We start from the raw sequence: 20,932 nt of genomic DNA, 5'->3' as shown, positions 1-20,932 counted from the left end.
GCCGTCAGCTCGGGGTGACCACGAGCGCTAGACCCCGAATCCCACGACGGGGTCTCATGCTGCTGAGTGGGACCGAGCTGGAAGGCCGCCGTCCCGTCCAGCACTGGGCCCGCCGGACGAGATCCCACTTGGGATAAATTCAGTTTTTCCTGCTGACAAGGTGATGGTATCGGGGTTGGAAGGCTTGCCCGTGCCAGGAGACAGATGGGGGCTGTTGTCTGCGCCTGCGCGGCGGGCCGTGGGGTTCCCTGTGGAGCGTGGAGGCCGGGAGTCCAGTCCTGCGCTCTGGCCCTGGAGACAGCCGGCCTCGTGGAGGCTCACACTTCCTCCCTCGCTCTGACCGTCGCTGCTCCGCGCGTCGCCTGCCTCATCCACTCGCCCCTGTCTGCATCTTCCGTACACATCTGCCACAAGCCTGGGGACCGGGCCCCCCGTGCCTCGCTCACAGTGGGGGACAACAAGCTCACACCGGTCCTTTGGGGGAGTCTGCATCCACCTCCCCTCCTTCTCACCAGCAAGCGCCTCTGGGAACAGAATCTGCTGGGCCTTGGCATCCCCACCCGTCCATGGACAGTCTGCCCGGCAGACGCCATCCCTTAGACACACACGCCGGGCGGCCGTCCTTCCGCGCCACCCAGCACAGACAGGACAGGCTGAGCTGCTGTGCTCTGACCTCGTGGAAGCCAGAGAAGGACAGAGCCACCAGCCTCGATGTCTCCGACACGCAGCCACTGATGCTACCCTCGGCCTTCCGGCCCCCGTTCCTGGAAGTCAGGCCCCTGCGTTCAAGCCACGGCAGCCCAGTTTTCCATGTACTGCACCCCAGAACCCCTCCCCAACCACCTGAATTCATAAGTGTTCAGGCAGAAAACCATCACAACCATCGAGGCCCAGTCTCTCTGGGAGGTACTAAGCTCCCGACGGAGAGAGCAGGAAGCCTAGACGCCACATGGAGAGAGGTCCCGCTGCCTGGCCCTGTCTCGCCCTCAAGGAGAGGGTCCTCTGTGAGCCAACCCAGCCGGCCAGGGCTGCACGCAGGGCCCCGTAGGGCACATGCAAGGGCTCTGGGCAGACGTGTGTAGGGGTCCGGCCCTTGGGCTGCCGTCAGGGCTGGATGTGCGTGAGGGACCCCGGAGGGTGGCTGCGGCCTCAGGAGCCCCTCGGTGGCGGAGGCCCCATGACTGGCTGCCCCACGTGACCCTCCTCAGGGGCGGGAGCTGGTTCCGGAGCAGGCAAGGCCCAGGCCTGGTGCCCTGAGCGACAGGAGGACCATCTCCGGCTAAAGCGGCTCCATGTCTGTCCTAGGGCATGCACAGGCGTATTTGGGCCACAGCCCCCACGTGGGCACGAGGCAGGGTGGCTGTCCTGGTTATGACCAGGAGGCTTTGTGCCACAGCAGGTGCAGCGGGGGGCAGGGGCGGGAGGACAAGGCTCAGAGCCAAGCTGCCTGGGACATCGGCCAAGCCCGTGCAGACGACTTCCTCCCCGTCCTGTGACCCCACCGCCGTGACTGGGGGCTGGATCCTTAGAGCGGACACTGGGCGCCCCATTGTGGGACCCAAGGTGTCTTAATCTCTCTTGCTTCATCTGTAAAACGGGGATGAGGGCGGGGCTACCGCAGGGAGTGGGAGAGGTAATGCCCCGGCAGCGCCTGTCTGGGCACCCACACGTGGTGGCCGCCGTCAGCTGAGCTACTATGACCACAGTCAGACACCCGAGATCTCCATCCAGACTCTGTCTCCAGGTTTTGTGGCTCAAAGCCACACTGCACAGGGTCAGGCCCACCACACAAACTGCAGGACCCGGTGTGAAATAAGGAACCGGCCCCTAGTTTGCAAATTATTAGGAGTTTCAAGACACTGAGAGCAGAATGTTCAGCCAAACTCAGGCCCTTCCACAGGGCCACGGCTGCACAGGCCACACATTGGCGGGGCCGGCCCTCGGCAGTGATTCTCACTCGGAAGGGGGTGCCCAGATTGCTACCAGCACCCCGACCCACACACACACACACACACACACAGCATCTTTCCTTGCACACAACCAACTCAGCCACGTGAACCACAACCACTGACAGGGGTGGGGGCGTTCAGCAGGAGAAAGGGCTCTGTGTTTGGTGTGATACATCAGTGGCTGCGGACCCCAAGCCCTGAGCCAACGGTGGGACCGCCGGGATGGCAGGACCCTGGCCAGGACCGTCCCGGGGAAGGCCCCCAATGCTCTCCAGCTCCCTTCCTGCAAATGTTGAGTCTCTCCTGCGTCGCCACCGTCGCACAGGCCTCCAGGGCACAAGGGGATAATCTGGGGGCTTGGAGGGAGGCCAGTGGGCGTGTGTGTGTGTGCAGGTGGAGGTTCCGTCTGGAGGTGGGTGGTGGGCACAGCTGGAGGAACCAGAGCCCTCTGGGGATACCACCGTGCCCATGGAAGGGGTGTGGGAGTCCCCATCTGTAGAAGCAGCTGGATGGAGGGCATCCCGCAGGGGCTGGTAGAAAGTCCTCCCTGAGCTCCCCAGGCTCCCGCGAGGGTGGAGAACACTGTCTTTCCTTATGTTCTGCAGTACGTGGGGGAGGTCCCGGAAAACCAGGTGGAGGTGGTGGTCGCAAACCTCACCGTGATGGACCGAGATCAGCCCCACTCGCCCAACTGGAACGCCTTCTACCGGATCATCAGCGGGGACCCCTCCGGACACTTCAGCGTCCGCACGGACCCCGTCACCAACGAGGGCATGGTCACCGTGGTGAAGGTGGGTAGTCTTCCTGACAGCCATCATGGGTTCTGTCCCCTGCCACCACCCGGGACAGAATGGACAGAAGCAATACAGGTTCAGTGCGAGCCACCCCTGACATCTGGGTGCAAAGGACTGCGTCCACCTGCTCATGTCAGAGGCAGGCTTCATGAAGCCTGGTCACGCGACCGCCAGGGACTCTGTAGCCTGACCTGCCCCCTCCCCCAGAGGATCACTTTCCTGTGCCCTCCTGGAGGGTTGTATTTCCGCCTCAGTCCACTAATGCGTGAACTCCCATCGAGAGCCTGTGTAATGTCAGACCATCCTTGCATTCCTGAGATAAACCCCGCTCGGCCAGGAAGGAGTACATCTTCGCAGTGCACGGCAGGTCTTCTCTCTCTGAAACTGAAGACTCCCTTGGCTTTCCTAAGCAGCAGAGGCCGCTACCTCTCCTTCCCCTTATGGCCTTTATCCAGCACTCGGTGTCGCGACTATAGACGAATCTCGAGAAACGAGCTGGGAACAGGGGTGTGATGAGGAGGGGCAGGGAGGGGGCCGGGGGACTCCCACCTCTCCAGCGTGGCGGTGGAGACATGCGCTTGTCCCACGTCACAGATGAATCCCACCCTACAAGCGCTGGAGCCCTGAGCACTGAGAGCATGGGCAGCCGGGCTGTCCCGCGGAGACTGGACCCCGTGTCCCAGCCGCACTCGCCAGCCGGGCCACACGGCTCTGTGTTCCCTTTTCTCCTTGTTATTCCACACGGGGATTTTCTCTGAACTCCGCACTTAAAGTCTGTGTGAGGCAAGATGCTTCGTCTTAGACGGCATTTCGGGTTATTTTCACTCCCCCCGGTGGAGACACGGTGTTTTCAGACATTACCTTGCAGCGGGGGGCAGGAGGGGGCATGGGAGGTGTGAGGTGCTTGGGGGAGTCTGCTGCCGGCTGGGGCGGGAGCCATATGTTCTTGGGTTCCCAGGCTGGCTCTTCACTCGCTTACCCCTGGCATGGGCCCGTCGCCCTCTCTGTGCCCCAGATGCGGGGCTGTCGCTGACATTATAGCAGGCCCTGGCTAGCGATCTGGTGTGGCACCCGGCCATGGTGACAGCGGAACTGACAGAAGCAGCTCCTGTCCTCACTGTGAACATCATCACCGTGGATACAGGATGGCCGTGCTCCCACGGGCTCCCCAGGGTGCGAGGAAGGTCCCTTCAGTCCCACCAGGGTCCCTGGGACCCCCAGAGGAGTCGGGCCACCTGCTGTGTTCACACTCTGCCACCAGGGCCCGTCACTGCCCCAGCCTTCCCGTCATCACACAACCTGCTACTGCTTCCAGCCCCCTGCCCCCAGGTTGAGGGACTCCTGGTCCGCGGCCTCCACTGCTCTGAGGGTGGATGAGACACCGGGTAGACGTGTGTGTGGTCAGCCAGGCCCTCGGCTTCCTCGCACGGATCCTGGCTGCGTTGTCGGTCAAAGGCAGTGCCCAGTCACCTCAGACGGGTCTTCCTGACCCCTACCCTGCCCCCCGCACTCCCAAGCTCCATCCTGCCCCCCATACTGACCCGCCACCTCTCAGGCTCTAGCCAAGCTGGGGCACAGTCACTCTGCTGTCAGACCGCCGGCCCCAGTGGGCGCAGGCCCCGTGCCCAGCCTCCTCGGAGCCCCTCTGCCACCTCCCCAGCCTCCCCCGCCTCCAGCCACGACAACACCACCTCTTCCAGGCTCAGACCAACCCCAGGCCCTTTCTCCTGCCGCACACCGGGAACACAGCCTCGAAGCCAGCAGCCTCTTTGGCACCAGATGGCAAGCTCCAGCCCCAGGATGGGCGGTGGGGGGGATGCGCTGGCAGGAGCCCCAGGGAACAGGCAGGCCAGAGGCAGACCCCCACCAGCCTAGCCCCTGCCGTCCTGCTGTAACAGCCCCGAGGCAGCCGTGCGTGGGAGCTCATCATTCCCTCTGCGCCCCCCGCCCCTGCCCTGCCCCCACCCTGCCCCCATCGGGCAGCCTCTCCACAGGCTGCACACCAGCCCCTCGCCTTTTCGCGGAGGGTCCCTGCCGCGTCTGGGGAGGGGCCTGGCAGAGACCGGGCAGCATATGCGGCCGCTCTAACTGAAACTGGTGGGCCAAATTACCTATCGATTTCTCCATTACAAATATGTTTTATTTCACCCTCCTGTGGACGTTTATTGGCCATAATAGTCTTTCTGGAAGGCATTCTCACTCGGACGGGTGACACAATCTTAATGCACAACACGCAACATTATTCCGTGTCCCCCGGGGACATGAACCGATAAGCAGGGAGAAGGATTACTTCCCTTGAGTGCTTTGTTCGGAGGGAAAAACCACCACAATTTTATGAAACTGTCCACTGAAATGAGGAGCCCCATCCCCAGACGACTCTCTGAGGGCCCGGGAGGAGGGGCTGGTGGCATTGGCAGCTGTTTGGTTTTGTGGGGACCTGGATACAGCGTGGGCGCAGGGGCTGATGTGGCGGCAGCCGTGCCCAGGACGGCAGAACCACGCCCGCCCCTGTGGGAGGGGCCCCCGGTGTGCGGCCTGAAGCCCCGGGCGTTGTCCTTCCGGCACGGGCTGCCAAGTCACCCCACAACGGGTGCCTCCCCAGACGGGCTGCCCGCTTGGGCCCCTGAGGGTCCAGCCTGGGCAGCATCTGTGGGCACAAGTCCCTGCCGCACACGCACCTGAGCAGCGCCGGGCCTCGTGCTAGGGGATGACCAATAGGGATGGCGGAGGGGGAGTGTCCTCCCCCAGGCTGACCCCCAGCGGCACCACACTGATATAAGGGGCAGGCAGCCCCCTCCTCAAGGGGCTGTCAGGGCAGGGGAAGACATCAGCACGACAAGGCGTGTGCCACAGAAGGACGTGGCATCTCATGGCAGGACTCCAGGGGGCCTTCAGGAACCCCTCCTACTCAGGCGGACAAGGAGATCACGCCCGGAGAGGATGACGGGGGTCAGCCCGGAACCCCGATCTCCGGAGGGCATCGGCCTCCAGACCTCCTGTCGGGCTGGCATTGGGCTTCCGTGAACCTCCGGGCCCATCCCCTGTCATCATAAAGCCCTTCTTCTGTAGCCGCGCTGAGAAGGCAAAGGGTCGAAGCACCAGCTGTAAGGTCTTTAACGCTCACCCAAGCCAAACGCTGAGCAGCTGGGGGACCCTGAGGAGGCTGGGGTTCGGGTTGGTGGGGAGAGGCGCTACCGGCTGCAGGCATGGGCTCCCGACCCCGCAGATCAGCTCCTCTCCAAGCAGAAACACGCTGTTGTGTGCGTCCTGAGCACCTCCGGGCGCCCAGCAGACAGAGAGGAGGGTCCCGTCCGCACCGCAGTCTGAGCTGTTAGCTTGTTCCGGCCCATCTCATCTCCCTTTCTTGCTGAAAGAGGTTTTCAACTCCCAGACCTCATGACTGCGCATCTCTATGTAAGTCGGATGCGTCCCCCTCAGTAATGTGTTTGGCCTCCGTACGTGCGCGCTGTCACAGTGTCACGCCCCTGACGGAAGCAGCCGTCCGCCCTTCGAATCCTCGGATGCGAGTCTGTTCTGTGTCCTTTAACTTTCCTCAAAATGTCTCTTTGCCGTGGTTCTTCGGATCCGGATCCAAAGAGGGATCATGCAGTTGGTTGCAACACCTCTTGACTCTCTCATAATCCAGAACATTCCACACAGTGTTGACCTGTCACAGACACAGGTCAGCTGGCCAACGGGAGGCCCCATGTGCCGGACTGTCCAATGCCTTCCGCCTGGTAAATCTTGTTCCTCGCTCTCCCACAGTTTCTGTAACCTGGGATTAGACCTTGAGAACGGGCCTTGTGGCTGGGCTGGGTCGCATCGGGAAGCCCGTGGTGCCCGGTTGTCCCACTCTGGTCATCCAGGACCGTGGGCTCAGGTGGTGACAGCCAGTTCCCATCATTCCCGTCACTGACTGCCCCCTTGTGATCAGCCAGCAGTCTGAGTACAATGCTTCGTGCCTGCAAATGTGCCCTCTGCCATCAGTCTCCATCCGGTTTTGTCGTCTACTGGTGACCCTTATGCACATAAATGTCTTCATTAGCGAGTACAGAATGGTGCTTTTAACATTCTGTCCTTCCTTGGCTGGAATTGTGTGGCACACGCTTAGCAAGTGTGAGTCAGGTAAGCATTCTGACAGACAGGAGGTCGCCCCGGGATATCCAGGGTGGTCGTGGGCTCACAGCGTGTCTGGGAGAGGGAGGCAGGAGGTCAGGGTCCTGGGAGCCGTCGGGAAGAAGCACAGGTCACAGAGGGCCTCCGAGGGACCAGGCCGCCGCTCTGCAGGGGGAGGCGGGTCCAAGAGCATGGGGGCCTCCCAGAGCCTCGAGGAGGACCCAGCCCTACCCACACCCCACGGTGCCGGGATGCTGATTTTTTACCTCTGACCTCTGGAACTGCAAGATGACAAATTTGTGTCCCTCTAAGCCACAAAATCGTAACAGGAAACTAATGCAGAGTCCAAGAGAAAGGCAGAAGCTTCTTTTGCTGCCTTTAATGGTCCATTCAGACCAGCAGCTGTCCGCGGTCACTCTCTGCTTACGGCGGCTGCTGTAACCACTCGCGTCAAGCTGGGTGTCTTCACACAGTACATGACCCTCTCGCACTTCTGGAAGTCGGAGTCCAAAATCCGTCCGTTTCAACGGGCTGAAACCAGAGAGCGCGCAAGGCTGTGCCCCGCCCCCCCGGAGCTCTGGTGTTTCCATTGCTGGCTTTTTCCAGGTTGGCGAGCCACGTCCTGACTCCGTTGGCCGGTCCTCTGTCCTCAGAGCCAGAGCCGTCTTTGCCTCGGTCCCCATGCTGCCTGCTGCCTTGCCGAAGAACCCCAGCCCCCTCGTAAACACCCTCGGATGCTACGTCGGGCCACCTGGGTAATCTCGGGCCGGCTCCCACTGCAAGACCCCTAGCTTCATCAGTCCACAAAGTCCCTGTGCCGCAGAGGGCGACACAGTCACAGAGTCCAGACCTTTGGACCTAGATGTCTTTGCAGGCCGTCTCTCCAGTGAGGACGGGTCCTTAGAAACTGTATTCCCGGCCCCAGAGGTGTTCGCTGCTCACTGTTGTTGAGCCCCGTCTTCTCGGGGGCAGAGCCGGGAAGCCGCACGGCCCAGCACGGGCCCACCCTGACCGTCTCCGTCCCTTCCGCCGATTCAGAGGGTCATTCATTTCAGACTTAACTCCGGAGGGTTTTACGTCCCTCTGGCGGCTTTATACTTGTGTTCCTTACACTGAAAATCTTACTTCCTAACCACATCACACGTGTTTACTTACTTTACCCTACGTTATACATAAAAAGCTTTAAAAAGTAAGAAACCCCACATCACTGCCCACAGGGAGAAGGCCAAGTGAGCTGAAGATTCCTTTGCACGGATTCTTGTCCTTAAAATCAATCGCATCAGGACCTACCATCTAAGCACTGTGCCCTGGTCACCTAAAGCCCTTCTTTTCCTGGGAGTTACGGTAGACGGCAGACCCCTTCTAGCATTTGTCAGTCACGGTCCTGGAGCCCCAAAATGGTGTAACTGGGAATCCTGTTCCTGCAGGAGCCATGTGCAGAGGGAAGAGAAGCCACAGAGTTGGTGAGGGAGAGCCCCGGGGCTGCTGTGGCAAACTACCAAAAGCTGGGGGGATTAGAACAACAGAAGAGACTGCCCACTGCACCCAGCAAGGGGCTCCGAGACAAATAGCCATGGGGCCTTGACCTCACCAGCCTGGAGGGAGCAGCACCTGCTGAGAGCTGGCACTGGGGAGGGGTGCCACCCCCTAGGGGCTGGAGCCCCAGGAGCCCAGCTATGGCCCTACCAGGACACGATGGGAAGGCACAGGAGGGTCCTTTACCCCAAACTCTCCTCCCATTGGCAAGTCTCATGGGAAGCCAGAGACAAGGGAGGCTGGAGGCAGCTTCCCTTGGGACCAGCATCATGGGAGGAGGGGGCGCCGACCCGGTGACCCACGCACGGTTTCCGCCTCCGAGCCCCCCCCCCGCCCGCTCACCCCTGCGGGCCTCTCTCATTCCAGGCAGTCGACTATGAGCTGAACAGAGCATTCATGCTGACCGTGATGGTGTCCAACCAGGCGCCCCTGGCCGGCGGGGTCCAGATGTCCTTCCAGTCCACGGCCGGGGTGACCATCTCCGTCATGGACATCAACGAGGCACCCTACTTCCCCTCGAACCACAAGCTGATCCGCCTGGAGGAAGGTGTGCCCGCCGGCACGGTGCTGACCACGTTTTCGGCGGCGGACCCTGACCGGTTCATGCAGCAGGCTGTGCGGTGGGTCCGGCCTGGGGCCGCAGGAAGGGGCTCCCTCCCACCCTTGGGCTCCCTTGCTTCCCACGCAGAGGAGTCCCATCCTGCCCAGTGACACCTGCACCCCAGGAAGTGCCCGACCTGTGCTGTCCCTCCAGGCAGGGAGCCCCAGGAGCCCCAGTCCTGGGGACAGCCGGAACCCCCGTCCCACGGGATCCAGGCGATGCCGCCGGCCCTCAGCCAGCCACGAGCATTGCGTGGTCACCGCCCAAGAAGGTGGAAGACCTTCCAGCACCTGCAGCCGTCTCTCGAGTCAGGCTGGTTCTGACCTGGCTGGTCACCAGCTGGGACGCTGCAGGCCACCTACCCCTTCCGTCCCTCAGTCTCCCCGTCTGCAGAGAGGGAGCGAGGAGGGCATCTGCCTCCGGGGGTCCTTGTGAGGGTCGGATGGGGAAGCCACACAGGGAAACCTCCCCATGTCTAGGCGGGCGCCCCACAGCGGGTGGGGCTCGGGGCTCGGGGCCGCTGTCCCCCTCACCGCCTCACCTGCTCCCTCCTCAGATACTCCAAGCTGTCGGACCCAGCGAACTGGCTGCACATTAACACCACCAACGGTCAGATCACCACGGCCGCCGTCCTCGACCGCGAGTCCCTGTACATCAAAAACAACGTGTACGAGGCCACCTTCCTGGCGGCTGACAACGGTGCGCCCGGGCCCCGGGGGGCTACGGCCGGGGGCGCGCCCGAGCCTGGGCTCCATGGCCGGGAGACAGAGGGAGGCCCGCCCCCAGCCGGAGAAGCCGGAGGAGGGAAGCGGGGAGGCGGGCGCCACGCAGGCACGCAGAGCCCTGCCCTACCGTCCCTTAGCGCGCCCCGTGGCGCCCTCTCCACAGGCGTCCGAGCACAGCCGCTGCCTGACCACCAGGCTCACGTGCGGGTGCCAAGCCGTGCCCCTTCGCTCATGCGTGGCGCTCCCCGTGGGTGCCAGGGAGCCAGGGTGGCAGAGGCGGCGTGACGTTTGCCCAGCCCTGTCTCGGCGGAACGAGACCCGAGCCGCTTCTCAGCTCCCCACCTGGTGAACGGAGGGCAGCCGGCCACACCCGCGCGTTGCCTGAGCAGCCCCGTCACGCTGACCACACACTGCGGCGGGGGCTTCCCCTAAGCAGCCCCTGGGACGCCGCCCCCTGTGGCTCTGACCACCCGTGACCCCTGCAGCCCTCTGTCAGAGCTGGGGGTGGGAGGGGACATGAGGGGCCCCAGAGACTGGGCAGGCACCGTGAGAAGCCGCACACCAGCAGCACAAGCCCGGGGAGCTTGGAGAGGGTGACGGTGAGGCCCCCGAGCCAGAATGAGGAGCCCTGAGGAGGCTGGGGCTGCGCGGGTGACAGTGAGCCAAGCAGGGGTGAGGAGATCCGGGCAGAGGTGGCCGTAGTGGGGCCCATGTGGGGCAGAAAGAGGAGTCGTGAGCACTGGACCTTCCAAGGGGTGTGGACAGCATCTCCAAAAGTGGGGGCTAGGACTCCAGGCCCTGAGGCCACCCCTCCCTGGACCCAGGGCACCCAGAAGCTGGTGAGGCCCATAGCCCCAAATACCCAGCCAACTCTGCACAGGAGGGGAGAGGGAGTGAGGGAGAAGGGTCTAGAACCAGGGATAAGTCCCAGCACCACTTAGTGGTGGGAAGAGATCTGACTGCTCTGTGCCTCAGTTTCCTCCTCCGCTGAGTGGGGACAACCCTACCCCCTCCCCCAGAGCTGTGAGAATTAAGTGATCCAGTGTCCTCAAAAGGATGGGGAGTGGGGCCTGGCCCAAGTCAGCACACTGACCCTGCTCTCACTACTGCTGAGCTGCTCTGTGCCAGGCACCACCCATCAGTAGACAGACCCGACATAAGTCCCTCCCTTGAAAGGCTGACGTCCCCAGGTTCTGTGTGTCAGCTAAAACTAGGTTCAGCTGTGTAACAATGATAGAAATTTCAACACAATTGCAGCTTATTTTCTCCCACATAAAAGAAGACTGGAAACAGGCAGCCCTGGGGGACTAGGGTCAGGTTTGAGAAACCAGGCTCACTCTGGCCACAAGTTATGGCATGGCCCAAAATGGCTGCTGTTGCTCCAGTCATCACGATCACATTCTGGCAAATAGGAAGAAGAGCAAGGAAGGCAGGGACATGTTCCTACCCTTCTAAGAACATCCACCCCCAGCTCACAAAGAACTTAGCCATGAAACTGCACTGCACCTCAAGGCTTGTTGAGAAATGTAGTCTAACAGCTGGGCAGTCATGATCCCAGATAAAATCTGGGGCTCTGCTTCTTCTATTAAGGACAAAGGGGGAAATGGATATTGAGGGACAACTCAGCAGTCTCTTGCTTCAGTGAGATGAATGAGAAACAAGTCAACCAGATAATTTTAGGGAGTACGTTCTGGAAGAAAACAAAACAGGGTGTGGGAGGGAGGGGCTGGGCTTATAGCTGTGCTCCTGGCTGTGAAGCACTCACCTTGGGACCAGAAGGAACACGCCAAGGGAAGAAGGGGCAGCAGGGGAGTCCCAGAGTTAGGAAGCGGCATGTGCAACAGTCCTGAGGTAGACTTCGGCGGTCTGCTGTGGCGGGTTCTAGGACAGCGGTGCCCTCAGGCTCCAGGAGCAAGAACACAAGAACACCAAGAACACTTGCACAAAGGTTCATTCCATAGCAAGTGAAAGCCAGGGCCTGGTAACCACCCGCCAGCCTCCCTCCTGCCTTCCGTGACCTACGGGGTCTGCTAAAGCCCAGTCCTGAAGGCTGGCCAGGAGGTGCACCGGCCCCGGCTGGAGGGGAGCTGCTGGATTAGAGAGTGATTTTAAATGAACCCATGGCCAAAGCAGCAGAAAGCACAGAGGACAGCAGAATGGGGTGCAGGCTACTGGACTCCTGCACTCCCCCCGACGATGCCCTGATTGAGGGCATCCAGCTGCGGGTATCGGGCTTGGTGGGGCTGGGGGCTGTCCCTGGGCAGGGCACTGGGGCTGGGTCTTCACTCAATGTGCATCATCATGTGCCTGAGGTCGTGGGGGAGCCGCTTCTTTAGGATCACCCTGTGTCTGTCCCACAGGGATCCCCCCGGCCAGCGGCACCGGGACCCTCCAGATCTATCTCATTGACATCAACGACAATGCCCCGGAGCTGCTGCCCAAGGAGGCACAGATCTGTGAGAAGCCCAGCCTGAACGCCATCAACATCACAGCCGCCGATGCGGATGTTGACCCCAACATCGGCCCCTATGTCTTCGAGCTGCCTTTTGTCCCAGCCGCCGTGCGGAAAAACTGGACCATCACCCGATTAAACGGTGAGTCTGCTTCACGCTCCAGGAGAATGGGACACGCCTGGGGTGCCGCACCTCAAGGGGGCCCATGGCCCATGGAAGAGTGAGCTGTGGAGACGGGGCCCTTTCCCCCCATGGGGTCCCATGAGGCTGGGGCCCCTGGCCATGTGCCAGTCCATCCCTGGAGGGTGCTATGAAGGCAGCCTGGTCCCACTGTCAGAACGAGCACAGCATCAACACCTAGAGCCCCAGCCACTCCTGTCTCTGACTGCTTCCTGCCCTGGCCACTGACTGATGGGACCCCAACCGATGCCTTTCCTCAGGGTACTTCCCTAGATGCAGCCTTTTTGTATAAAAGGGCATCCAACTCCTGAAGTTCTCTAGCATTGTGAGGTTGCATCTAGAAAGGTCACGCCAATTTCTAGTTTCTCTGGGAATACAGGAAAGCACCTTGCCTATTTTTCTTTGGGAAGGTTTTTCTTTTTTTCTAATTGATTTAGCAGAACTCTTTATATATTAAGGAAATGATTTCATCCAACAAGTTGCAATTGCTCTTTCCTTGAATTGCCAATGTCTTTTCACTTTGTGGAGTGCTCGAACGTGAGTGTGCATGTGTGCACATGTGTGTGCATGAACCAAAGAGGTATAGACTGTCATGCTATCAGACTCTGTCTCTCCCTTCGGATGCCTTGCTGTAACGGAGTGCCAGTTGTAGACTGAACAAAGCCTGTCCTTTCACTCTGGGCCAGGTGACTATGCCCAGCTGAGCTTGCGCGTCCTGTACCTGGAGGCTGGCGTGTACGATGTCCCCATCATCGTCACCGACTCTGGAAACCCCCCGCTGTCCAACACGTCCATCATCAAGGTCAAGGTGTGCCCGTGCGACGAGAACGGGGACTGCACCACCATCGGCGCCGTGGCCGCGGCGGGTCTGGGCACCAGCGCCATCGTGGCCATCCTCATCTGCATCGTCATCCTGCTCAGTGAGTACGGCCCCGCCGCGGGTATGCACCCCCGCCCCACGCGCATGCGCACCCTGCTCACCGCGTGGCCCTGCCCCCGCAGCCATGGTCCTGCTGTTCGTCGTGTGGATGAAGCGCAGGGAGAAGGAACGTCACACCAAGCAGCTGCTCATCGACCCCGAGGACGACGTCCGCGACAACATCCTCAAGTACGACGAGGAAGGGGGCGGCGAGGAGGACCAGGTGAGGCCCCCTGCACCCGCTTCCGCCGCGCTGGCCCGGGGCGACCTCTCTCCCGCCCGCCCCGGAACTCAGCCCCAGCAGGGGCTGTTGGGTGACCTGGCAGCCACGCACGGCGCACCCGGAGGGTGAATCCAGGGGGCTGCCTGGCTGGACGCCAGGTCCGCGCTGGCCGTCAGGGGACTCAGGGCAGCTCCTGACCCCGCTAAGCCTCCGTGCTCCCTGAAGACAGAGGGGCGGGCGCTCCCAGGAACACGCGCACCTTGGGAGCTGGGGCACGCCGGTGGGGGGGGCATCAGACTGGCGAGGGCGGCGGGGCACAGACCCCACACAAGCCTCGCAGCCGGGCTGACGGGGACGAATCAGGGTAGGGCGGACCAGATGGTGGGCCAGGATGCCGGGCACGCTGGGTGCCTGATCACAACAGGACACCCCTGCTCCCCTCCTTCCCGGCCACTCCCCAGGACTATGACCTCAGCCAACTACAGCAGCCGGAGGCCATGGAGCACGTGCTGAGCAAGGCGCCCGGCGTGCGGCGTGTGGATGAGCGGCCCGTGGGCGCCGAGCCCCAGTACCCCGTCAGGCCTGTGGTGCCCCACCCCGGGGACATCGGAGACTTCATCAACGAGGTGGGTGCTCCGGCGTGAGGACAGGGGCGGGAGGGCTGCGCAGGGCCCCCCCTGCAGAGGACGAGGTCCCGTGGCCGCACCGTGCTGGGGCGGCCGGGCAACAACGAGGAGGCCCCTCCAGGCCCGGGCTGGGGACCGAGGCGGTGCAGGCACGCCCCGAGACCCAGGTCCCTACCGGGTCTCTAACGCGCGCCCCCACTGCGTGCAAAGCTAACTTGAAGGGGACTGACGCGAGCAGGTGGAGCCCCGGGTCTGGCGGAGACCGGGGACGCTGGCCCCGGGCCGCAGGTCAAAGCTCCACGAGGGCGCAGGAGCTGAACACCTGACACAGCGCTTCCCCAGGGCCGGACCGGAGTCGAAGCCCAGACGCACGCCTACTCGGTCGCGAGTCGAAGGCCTGTTTTCAATACGGCTTCAAGAAAAGCGAGCCATGCCTACCGCGGGCGGCGAGGGCGCCCCTTCCCAGGGAGGGTTTGGGCGGCGACGCGCGTCCTGCTGCCAGGGACCGCCGTGGGCACCCCGGCCACCGCTCGGGGACCGCCCAGAGCGGGCAGGAACGCGCACCCCCCAGGCGTGGGGGCCGGGTGCACGCACCGCGCCACGGTCGCGGGGACCCTCCTGGGGCAGAGCAGGCAGGGGCGCGGAGGGAGGGAGGGAGGGCCAGGCCGCATGGGGGGCGGGGGCGAGAGGGGCCTCCAGCAACACCTGCCGCGCCCCCCAGTTTTGTTCATGCGGATAGTGAATGCTGGAGATTTCTGGCTTCTGCCCACCTCAGACTCCCGTTCTGTGCCGCAGCAACAGGGACTCTGCCCCCTTAGGAGGGGCTGCACCTAGCCCCTCCCCCCTCAGCCCTCCGGCCTCATGGTTCTGGCCTGGCGGTGCCAGCATCTGTGTTAGCTGCCTTCAACAGGCGGCCCTTTCCATAAACCCCAGCCCTCCTCGGCTCTCCGAGAGGCCCCTCAGTTAAACACGGGAGCATTTACTGACCACCTTCTGTATGCAAGGCCCAATAACAGTACCTTCCTGGCCTGCTTCCCCAACTCCGCTCCTGGGCACCCCTCCAAGCTGCATTCCGTCAGGCCCTGGGCCGAGAAGGCGCGTTCTCCACCCTAACGCTGTGTCTCTGTGACCCCAGGGTCTCCGAGCCGCGGACAATGACCCCACAGCACCCCCCTACGACTCCCTGCTGGTCTTCGACTATGAAGGGAGCGGCTCTACGGCGGGCTCTGTCAGCTCCCTGAACTCGTCCAGCTCCGGGGACCAAGACTACGACTACCTGAACCAGTGGGGGCCCAGGTTCAAGAAGCTGGCGGACATGTACGGGGGCGGCGAGGACGACTGACCTGCGGAGCGGCCCGCGGGGGGCGCCGGGCTTCCCGACTCCCCGCGGACGTGTCCTTTAGTGGTGTGTTAGGGGGTCCCTCCCCGCCCCAGCCCCCCCAACAGTGAGCTGTCTGGCATGAACGCGTCTCGCCCCGCGGCGCGCCGCCCACCACAGTAACTGACCGGCACCGAAGGACAGCGAGAGGCACTGTCTTAACTTGAATTTCTTAGAACAGAAGCACTGTTTTTAAAAAAAAAAAAAAAAAAAAGAAAGTGCCTTTTGGTACATGTATCAGATTCCCTCAAACTCAGGAGTGACGAGAAGTGAGCAGACAGACACGTGCGTCCCCGACCCAGTCCGGAGAGCCCCTAGCCTCAGCCAGTCCTAGCTCTGAAGACACCAATTAAGAAATCGGGGAAAACATGCTTTTTTTTTTTTAATTAAGAAAAAAGGGGGTGATTTGCTTAACTAAATTTACAAAGAAAACGGGGTCCAAATCCCAGTAGGCCTTCTGCGTCCGCGAGCTCACTGTACACAGTCAGGGTCTCCTGGGCCCGCGGCCCCAAGGCTGGAGGGAGGCCAGAGGCCCCGCTGCAGGAGGCTCCCCGGGGGTGAGCCCAGTCGGCCTACCAAGGGCAGCACAGTGCGCACGTGGCTTTCACCAAGTTTTTGGCTGTCCCCCAACTCCTGACGTGTAGGTAGCTGGGGTGGGAGGGGCAGTGCCCAGGGGCTTTCCTGATGTTCACCATCTCTGCCCTTGGCTGTCCCCCGGGCCCCCCTGGTCAACCATTAGGCCTCCCCTGGAGACAAATGTCACCCCAGATGCCACACTGGTCCTGCTGCCTTTGGTCCAGAAGAGTACCGTGTCCCAAGAAGCCACAGCCCAAACCAGCCAGCATCCTCAAACACCCTGACGTGAGCCCTCCAACTCCTCAAGGTCAGACTCCTGGAGGCCCCCATCAAAGGCCCAGTGGCCCTGAGGGCTCCGCGGATGGCAGGAGAGCCGGGAACACGCACCGCCATCTCCGGCCACTGGCAGCCGCTCTCCCGGGCCCTCCCCCTGGACCGATGTCTCTGATGCTCGTGAACGGACGTGGACAGCCAAGATCTGCTCCGGGTGGCCAAATCGCCTGTCACTGCTGTACCGTCTGTCCCTCGGATGCGTCCGGACCGCACCCACCTGAAACAACGGTCTCTCCTCTTCTCGAGACCCAGGTCAGCACCGAGCAGCTGCTCGGACCCTCAGAAAGGAGCTGCCCTTTGCACAGGGGTCTGACGCGCAGGACGGTGAACTGCCCTCCCTGTGTCCCAGGGACCCGCTGGGGAGACTCTGCTGTGTGGGACCACTCTGGCCTGTTCACGGGCTCCCCAAGAAGGGGGAGGAGGGCTGTTCTGGCCCTGGGCAGGACTTGGCATTGGAGTGCCCTTGGGGAAATGGCTTGGAGCCCCATCCCAGAGCCCTGCGTCAGGAAAAGCCCAGAAAGCCTGGAGAGGTGGGAAGGGCCGGGCTCAGCTGGCTCTTCATGCTCTCGGCCTGGGGGTCTTTGATGCAATCCTCACCCTAGGGCCTGTCCCCGTAGCTAGGGTCACCCTGTTTTCCAAACAGCTTTGGCCCGAGAGGCGTACATGGGGGTAGGTGTGTGTGTGTAGTCGGCGTGGCTGTGTCCCCACTGGGTGTCAGGGCTCCTCCCCAGACCAAACTCCTCACTGACTCTACGGTTCTTCCAGAGCTGAGCCGGGCCTGTGGCCTGAGGGCGGGCCTGTACCGGGCTCTGTCCCTGACCCCACCCCGACTGCCAGGCTGGAGGGACGGAAGAGGTCACCAAGTCACACACAGAATGCTCCTCCTTGTAGACAGCCACCTGCGCGTCAGGGGGAGGCTGGCCTACCGAGGGGAAGGGGCTGGGACCCCTGTCCCGAGTCATGCTGTGCTGGTGGCTCAGGGCCAGGCAAGGAGAGCCGTCCCCGTATCTGGGGCCAGGGCATTCCAAGGACTGCTGGTAGGGTCAGGGCTGGTGGGGCGTGAGCTGGAGTCTTCTGTTTAGTGTTTGGAAACTCCACCTTCCTGTTGAACTTCCAAATGTGACCATGGTCTGGGAGGGAGGGAGGCAGCTGTGGACTCTGAATTTTCAAAGCCCCCCGGGTCCCCAGGGCACTGGGCCTGAGGGGACAGAGGTGCCAGACCCAGCCTAGGACCTGGCTTGCCGCACACCCATCCTGCAGAACCCCATGCAAGTCTCCCCTGCCGCCCTCTGGCTCCTCACCCCGCACCCCTGCCCCACACCACCGCCAGGCCCCTGGTGCATTTTGCTTAAATCATGCAGGCTGAGGCTGGGGGGGACACTGATGGGGGACTTCTCGTGCCTGTCCCTGCTTCCAGACAGCTAGACAGCTGCCCCTCTCGTTCACCCCAGCAGTCCCTGGGGGCCAGAGAAAGATGGGGCTCCCACGCCCTCCCACACCCACTCGGAACCCCATTCTGAGGTGAAGTTAGCGTTAGCTAGAGGCACAGGCGGTGTCAAACGTCTCTCTCACGTAGCTTGTAGACACACGTCCTCGTGAGCGGGGACCTCGCCGGCACAGTGACTGGGGCACAGCTTAGTTTCCGTAGGGAGTTTCGTTCTGTGAACAGGAGAAACCCCACGCCGTGGGGCGGGGCAGCACGGACGCGGCCTCGTGGTCCCCAGCCGAGGACCCCCGTGTCGGTCTGGGCCTCACACCCGCTCCCTGCCTTCCCCGTGTCTCAGCACATCCAAGGGCTGGGCCCCCCGCCACCGAACAGTCAGGGTAACGGCCACACGTCAGGTCCCCGACATGCCTTGGTTTCCCTGGGGTGAGCACCGGCCCACACACCTGGTCCTTTGAGAGGGCAGCTCTGCTCTCCAAGGGGGAAGGTTAGGGGAGCGGAGTCTCAGCTGTTGGCGAGGCTACCGAGAGCACCAAAAAACCCCAAACACGGCCTCCCGGGCACAGAGCATCCAGCAAAGTCACTCGCACAGTGTGGGGGGCATAAAAGACAGGTCCTGCTCGGGCGACACGTCCCCCGGGGGGCCACCTCTGTGTATAATTGGAACGCGTTTCTTTTCCTTTCCTCTCCTTTTTCCATTCTGGTTTTTTTTTTTTTTTTGCATGTTTCTTTTTGAAAATGGACAAACTGTGTAACAGCCCCCGCATGACTGTGGTTGTTTTGGGGAAAGGTCCTGGAGTATGACGCGTTCAGGCTGCAACTCTGCATTGTGCGGTTAGGCAAACGTCCCGACTTTTTTTGTAACCGTCAACAGCACAACTATTTTGTATTGTCGTTTGTATCATTTTGTACCAAAAAAAAAAAAAAAAAAGGAAAAAAAGGGAAGCGCGTCGATGTTTCCTCCGTGTTTCTCGTGCCAGGCGGTCTTGGTTCCGAAGTGAGTAGCAGCTTTGCCGAGTTGTCGTGTGCCGGCGCGGAGCTGGGCCCTGGCGCACTGCTCCCCGGGAGTCAATAAAGTCCCCTTTTAAAGAGTCAGCCTTGCCCTGGCTTATGTGTCTCCGTGCACCCACAAAGCCCCCGGGGCTCACGGACGGCAGGTGGGTGCCCCGCGGGCGTGATGTCGAGAGTGAGGCCTGTCGGTCCGCCCGGCCTCTCTGGAGCCCCTGCTTTGTCCCAGATGTCGTTCTGGGCTCTGGGAGCACAGCCACAAGCCCTAGCAGGGCAGCCTCTGGCGTGCGGGAGGCGCAGGGAACCGAGCCACGAAAGCCAGCGTGCCGCGGGGTAAACGGTTCAAAGTCCCTAGAAGTCCGTGGCTGCCGTCTGGCCCAGCTGCGACGTGGCACGGTCAGGCCCCAGCGAGCCTCAAGTCAGGTGCTCCCTGCACCCCCGGCCCTGGCGAAGCCGGGTCTTCCAACTGCCTCTCCCCACGGACGACCCCAGCCTTCTATTAGGAGCACATTTGCATCCACAGTAACGTGCGTAACAAAAAGTCACTCACACGGTTAATTACGGTGCAGCTGATAATTACAGGCACAATTAGTCACTTGCTAATTTTGTGAGTGCTGAGCAGCTAATTACATGCATAATTAGGCAACTGCTTCAGGGCTGAGTCAGGCAGTGGGGGGCAGGAGGGCACGAACTCCTACCGTCGACCCCGAGGAGGCTCTGCAGAGGGACACCCTCCTACCCCCAGATCCTGGTCATCCCAGGCACAGTGTAACCACAATGGCCAGCTGGGCCCTCAGGGAGGCCAGGAGGCGCCTTCCCTGGAGACCCTGAGGCCTTCCCGGGGGTCACTTCACCAGACGGAGGCTGCTGTCCCTGTCCCTGCCCCAGGAGGGGCATTCAGACCCATCAGGGCACAGGGGTACAGGGGCACAGCCCCTCGCGGCCTTGACTCCACCCTGAGGTGACAGCCCAACCTCAGGGCCCTGGAGGCTGGGTCCTGCTGACCAGGGCAGTCTGAGACTGGCCCAGGGGACACAAGGAGCTACCAAGATGCACATGAGACCCCAGGACACCTCACGATGCCACGGCCACGTGGTCCTTTCAGCCATCAATCCAAAGCCCACCCTCACGGCAAGAGGTCAGGGAGAGGACAGCAGCCCCAAGAAGGCCCCCTTGATCAGATTAGGAAGAGCCGGGGTTTGAGGACAGACAGAGGGCAGGAGCAGAAGGAAGATGAAGCAGTGTGCGGCCGTCCCAGCCCCGCCCCGGGCGTGGGGAGATTTCCGCTTGGCTCTGGCTGTCTTGCCGGCCATGCCTGTGGACATCCCCACAGAGAACCATGGGACCTCAGCCAGACAGTCTAGAGCTCCAGATGAGGCCAGTGAGCCCGATTTGGGCCCAATCAGGGCATGGCTAGGAGTGGACACTGTTGGAGGGTTCGAAGGAGAAGGGCGAGCCCAGGAGACGCAGGACCCAGCAAGAAACTTCCACGTTTCGGATCACGGTGCCACAAGCCAGGGCCCCTCTTGCAGCGACCGTACTGTGGACGGATGGGCAGGGGCGCCTCGCCTCATCCCGGAAGGGCTGCGTGGAGAGAAGCAGACTCCTACTCAGAAGGTGATTCGAGCAGATAGACACAGACTGCCTCGTGGGCCCCCTCCTCCCCTCCCGTCTCACTCCAGACCCTGAGAAAAGGGCCCCCTTCTCTCCCCACACCCGACGCTGCTCGGGCTGCATGTCCCTGGGGGCCACCCTGCACCGGAGAGCACAAGGCCAGGCTGGGGCAGGGGCGAGGGTGGGAGAGGCGGGTCCCTGGGAACAGTACCTTAGCAGAGACACTGCAGAGGCCGGGGCGGCAGGAGGGGACCAGCTGATTGCAAATCTGCCCCATGAGGGATGCCTTGATGCGGCGTCCCATGGTGAGATGCTCAGGACGCACTGTGACCCCAAGTGCCCAGAGGGCGACAGTGGCTGACTTTCTGAGACCTCCTGGTCTTTCTCCCACTCAGAGCATGCTGAGCCCTGAGCCCCGAGCCCATGGCCTGCAGTGCCCCCACGACAGCCCCGAGGG

At 62.1% G+C, this 20,932-nt stretch overlaps 1 protein-coding gene across 1 annotated transcript in view; it reads left to right on the top strand.

Annotated features, from left to right (window-relative positions):
• Positions 1 to 16,470, top strand: part of CDH4 (cadherin 4) — a 49,553-nt gene extending 33,083 nt beyond the window's left edge. Inside the window, exons 4-11 of the mRNA XM_044262731.1 lie at positions 2,555 to 2,740; positions 8,762 to 9,015; positions 9,553 to 9,695; positions 12,082 to 12,315; positions 13,041 to 13,274; positions 13,357 to 13,496; positions 13,958 to 14,122; positions 15,258 to 16,470. Of these exons, the coding sequence (XP_044118666.1) occupies positions 2,555 to 2,740; positions 8,762 to 9,015; positions 9,553 to 9,695; positions 12,082 to 12,315; positions 13,041 to 13,274; positions 13,357 to 13,496; positions 13,958 to 14,122; positions 15,258 to 15,464 (1,563 nt within the window). The 3' untranslated portion in view covers positions 15,465 to 16,470. The remainder of the gene's footprint in view (positions 1 to 2,554; positions 2,741 to 8,761; positions 9,016 to 9,552; positions 9,696 to 12,081; positions 12,316 to 13,040; positions 13,275 to 13,356; positions 13,497 to 13,957; positions 14,123 to 15,257) is intronic.
• Positions 16,471 to 20,932: the final 4,462 nt, after the last annotated feature.

Source organism: Neovison vison, chromosome 8 (genome assembly GCF_020171115.1).
Source record: "Neovison vison isolate M4711 chromosome 8, ASM_NN_V1, whole genome shotgun sequence".
NCBI lineage: Eukaryota > Metazoa > Chordata > Mammalia > Carnivora > Mustelidae > Neogale > Neogale vison.
This window is presented reverse-complemented; position numbering and strand designations above follow the sequence as displayed.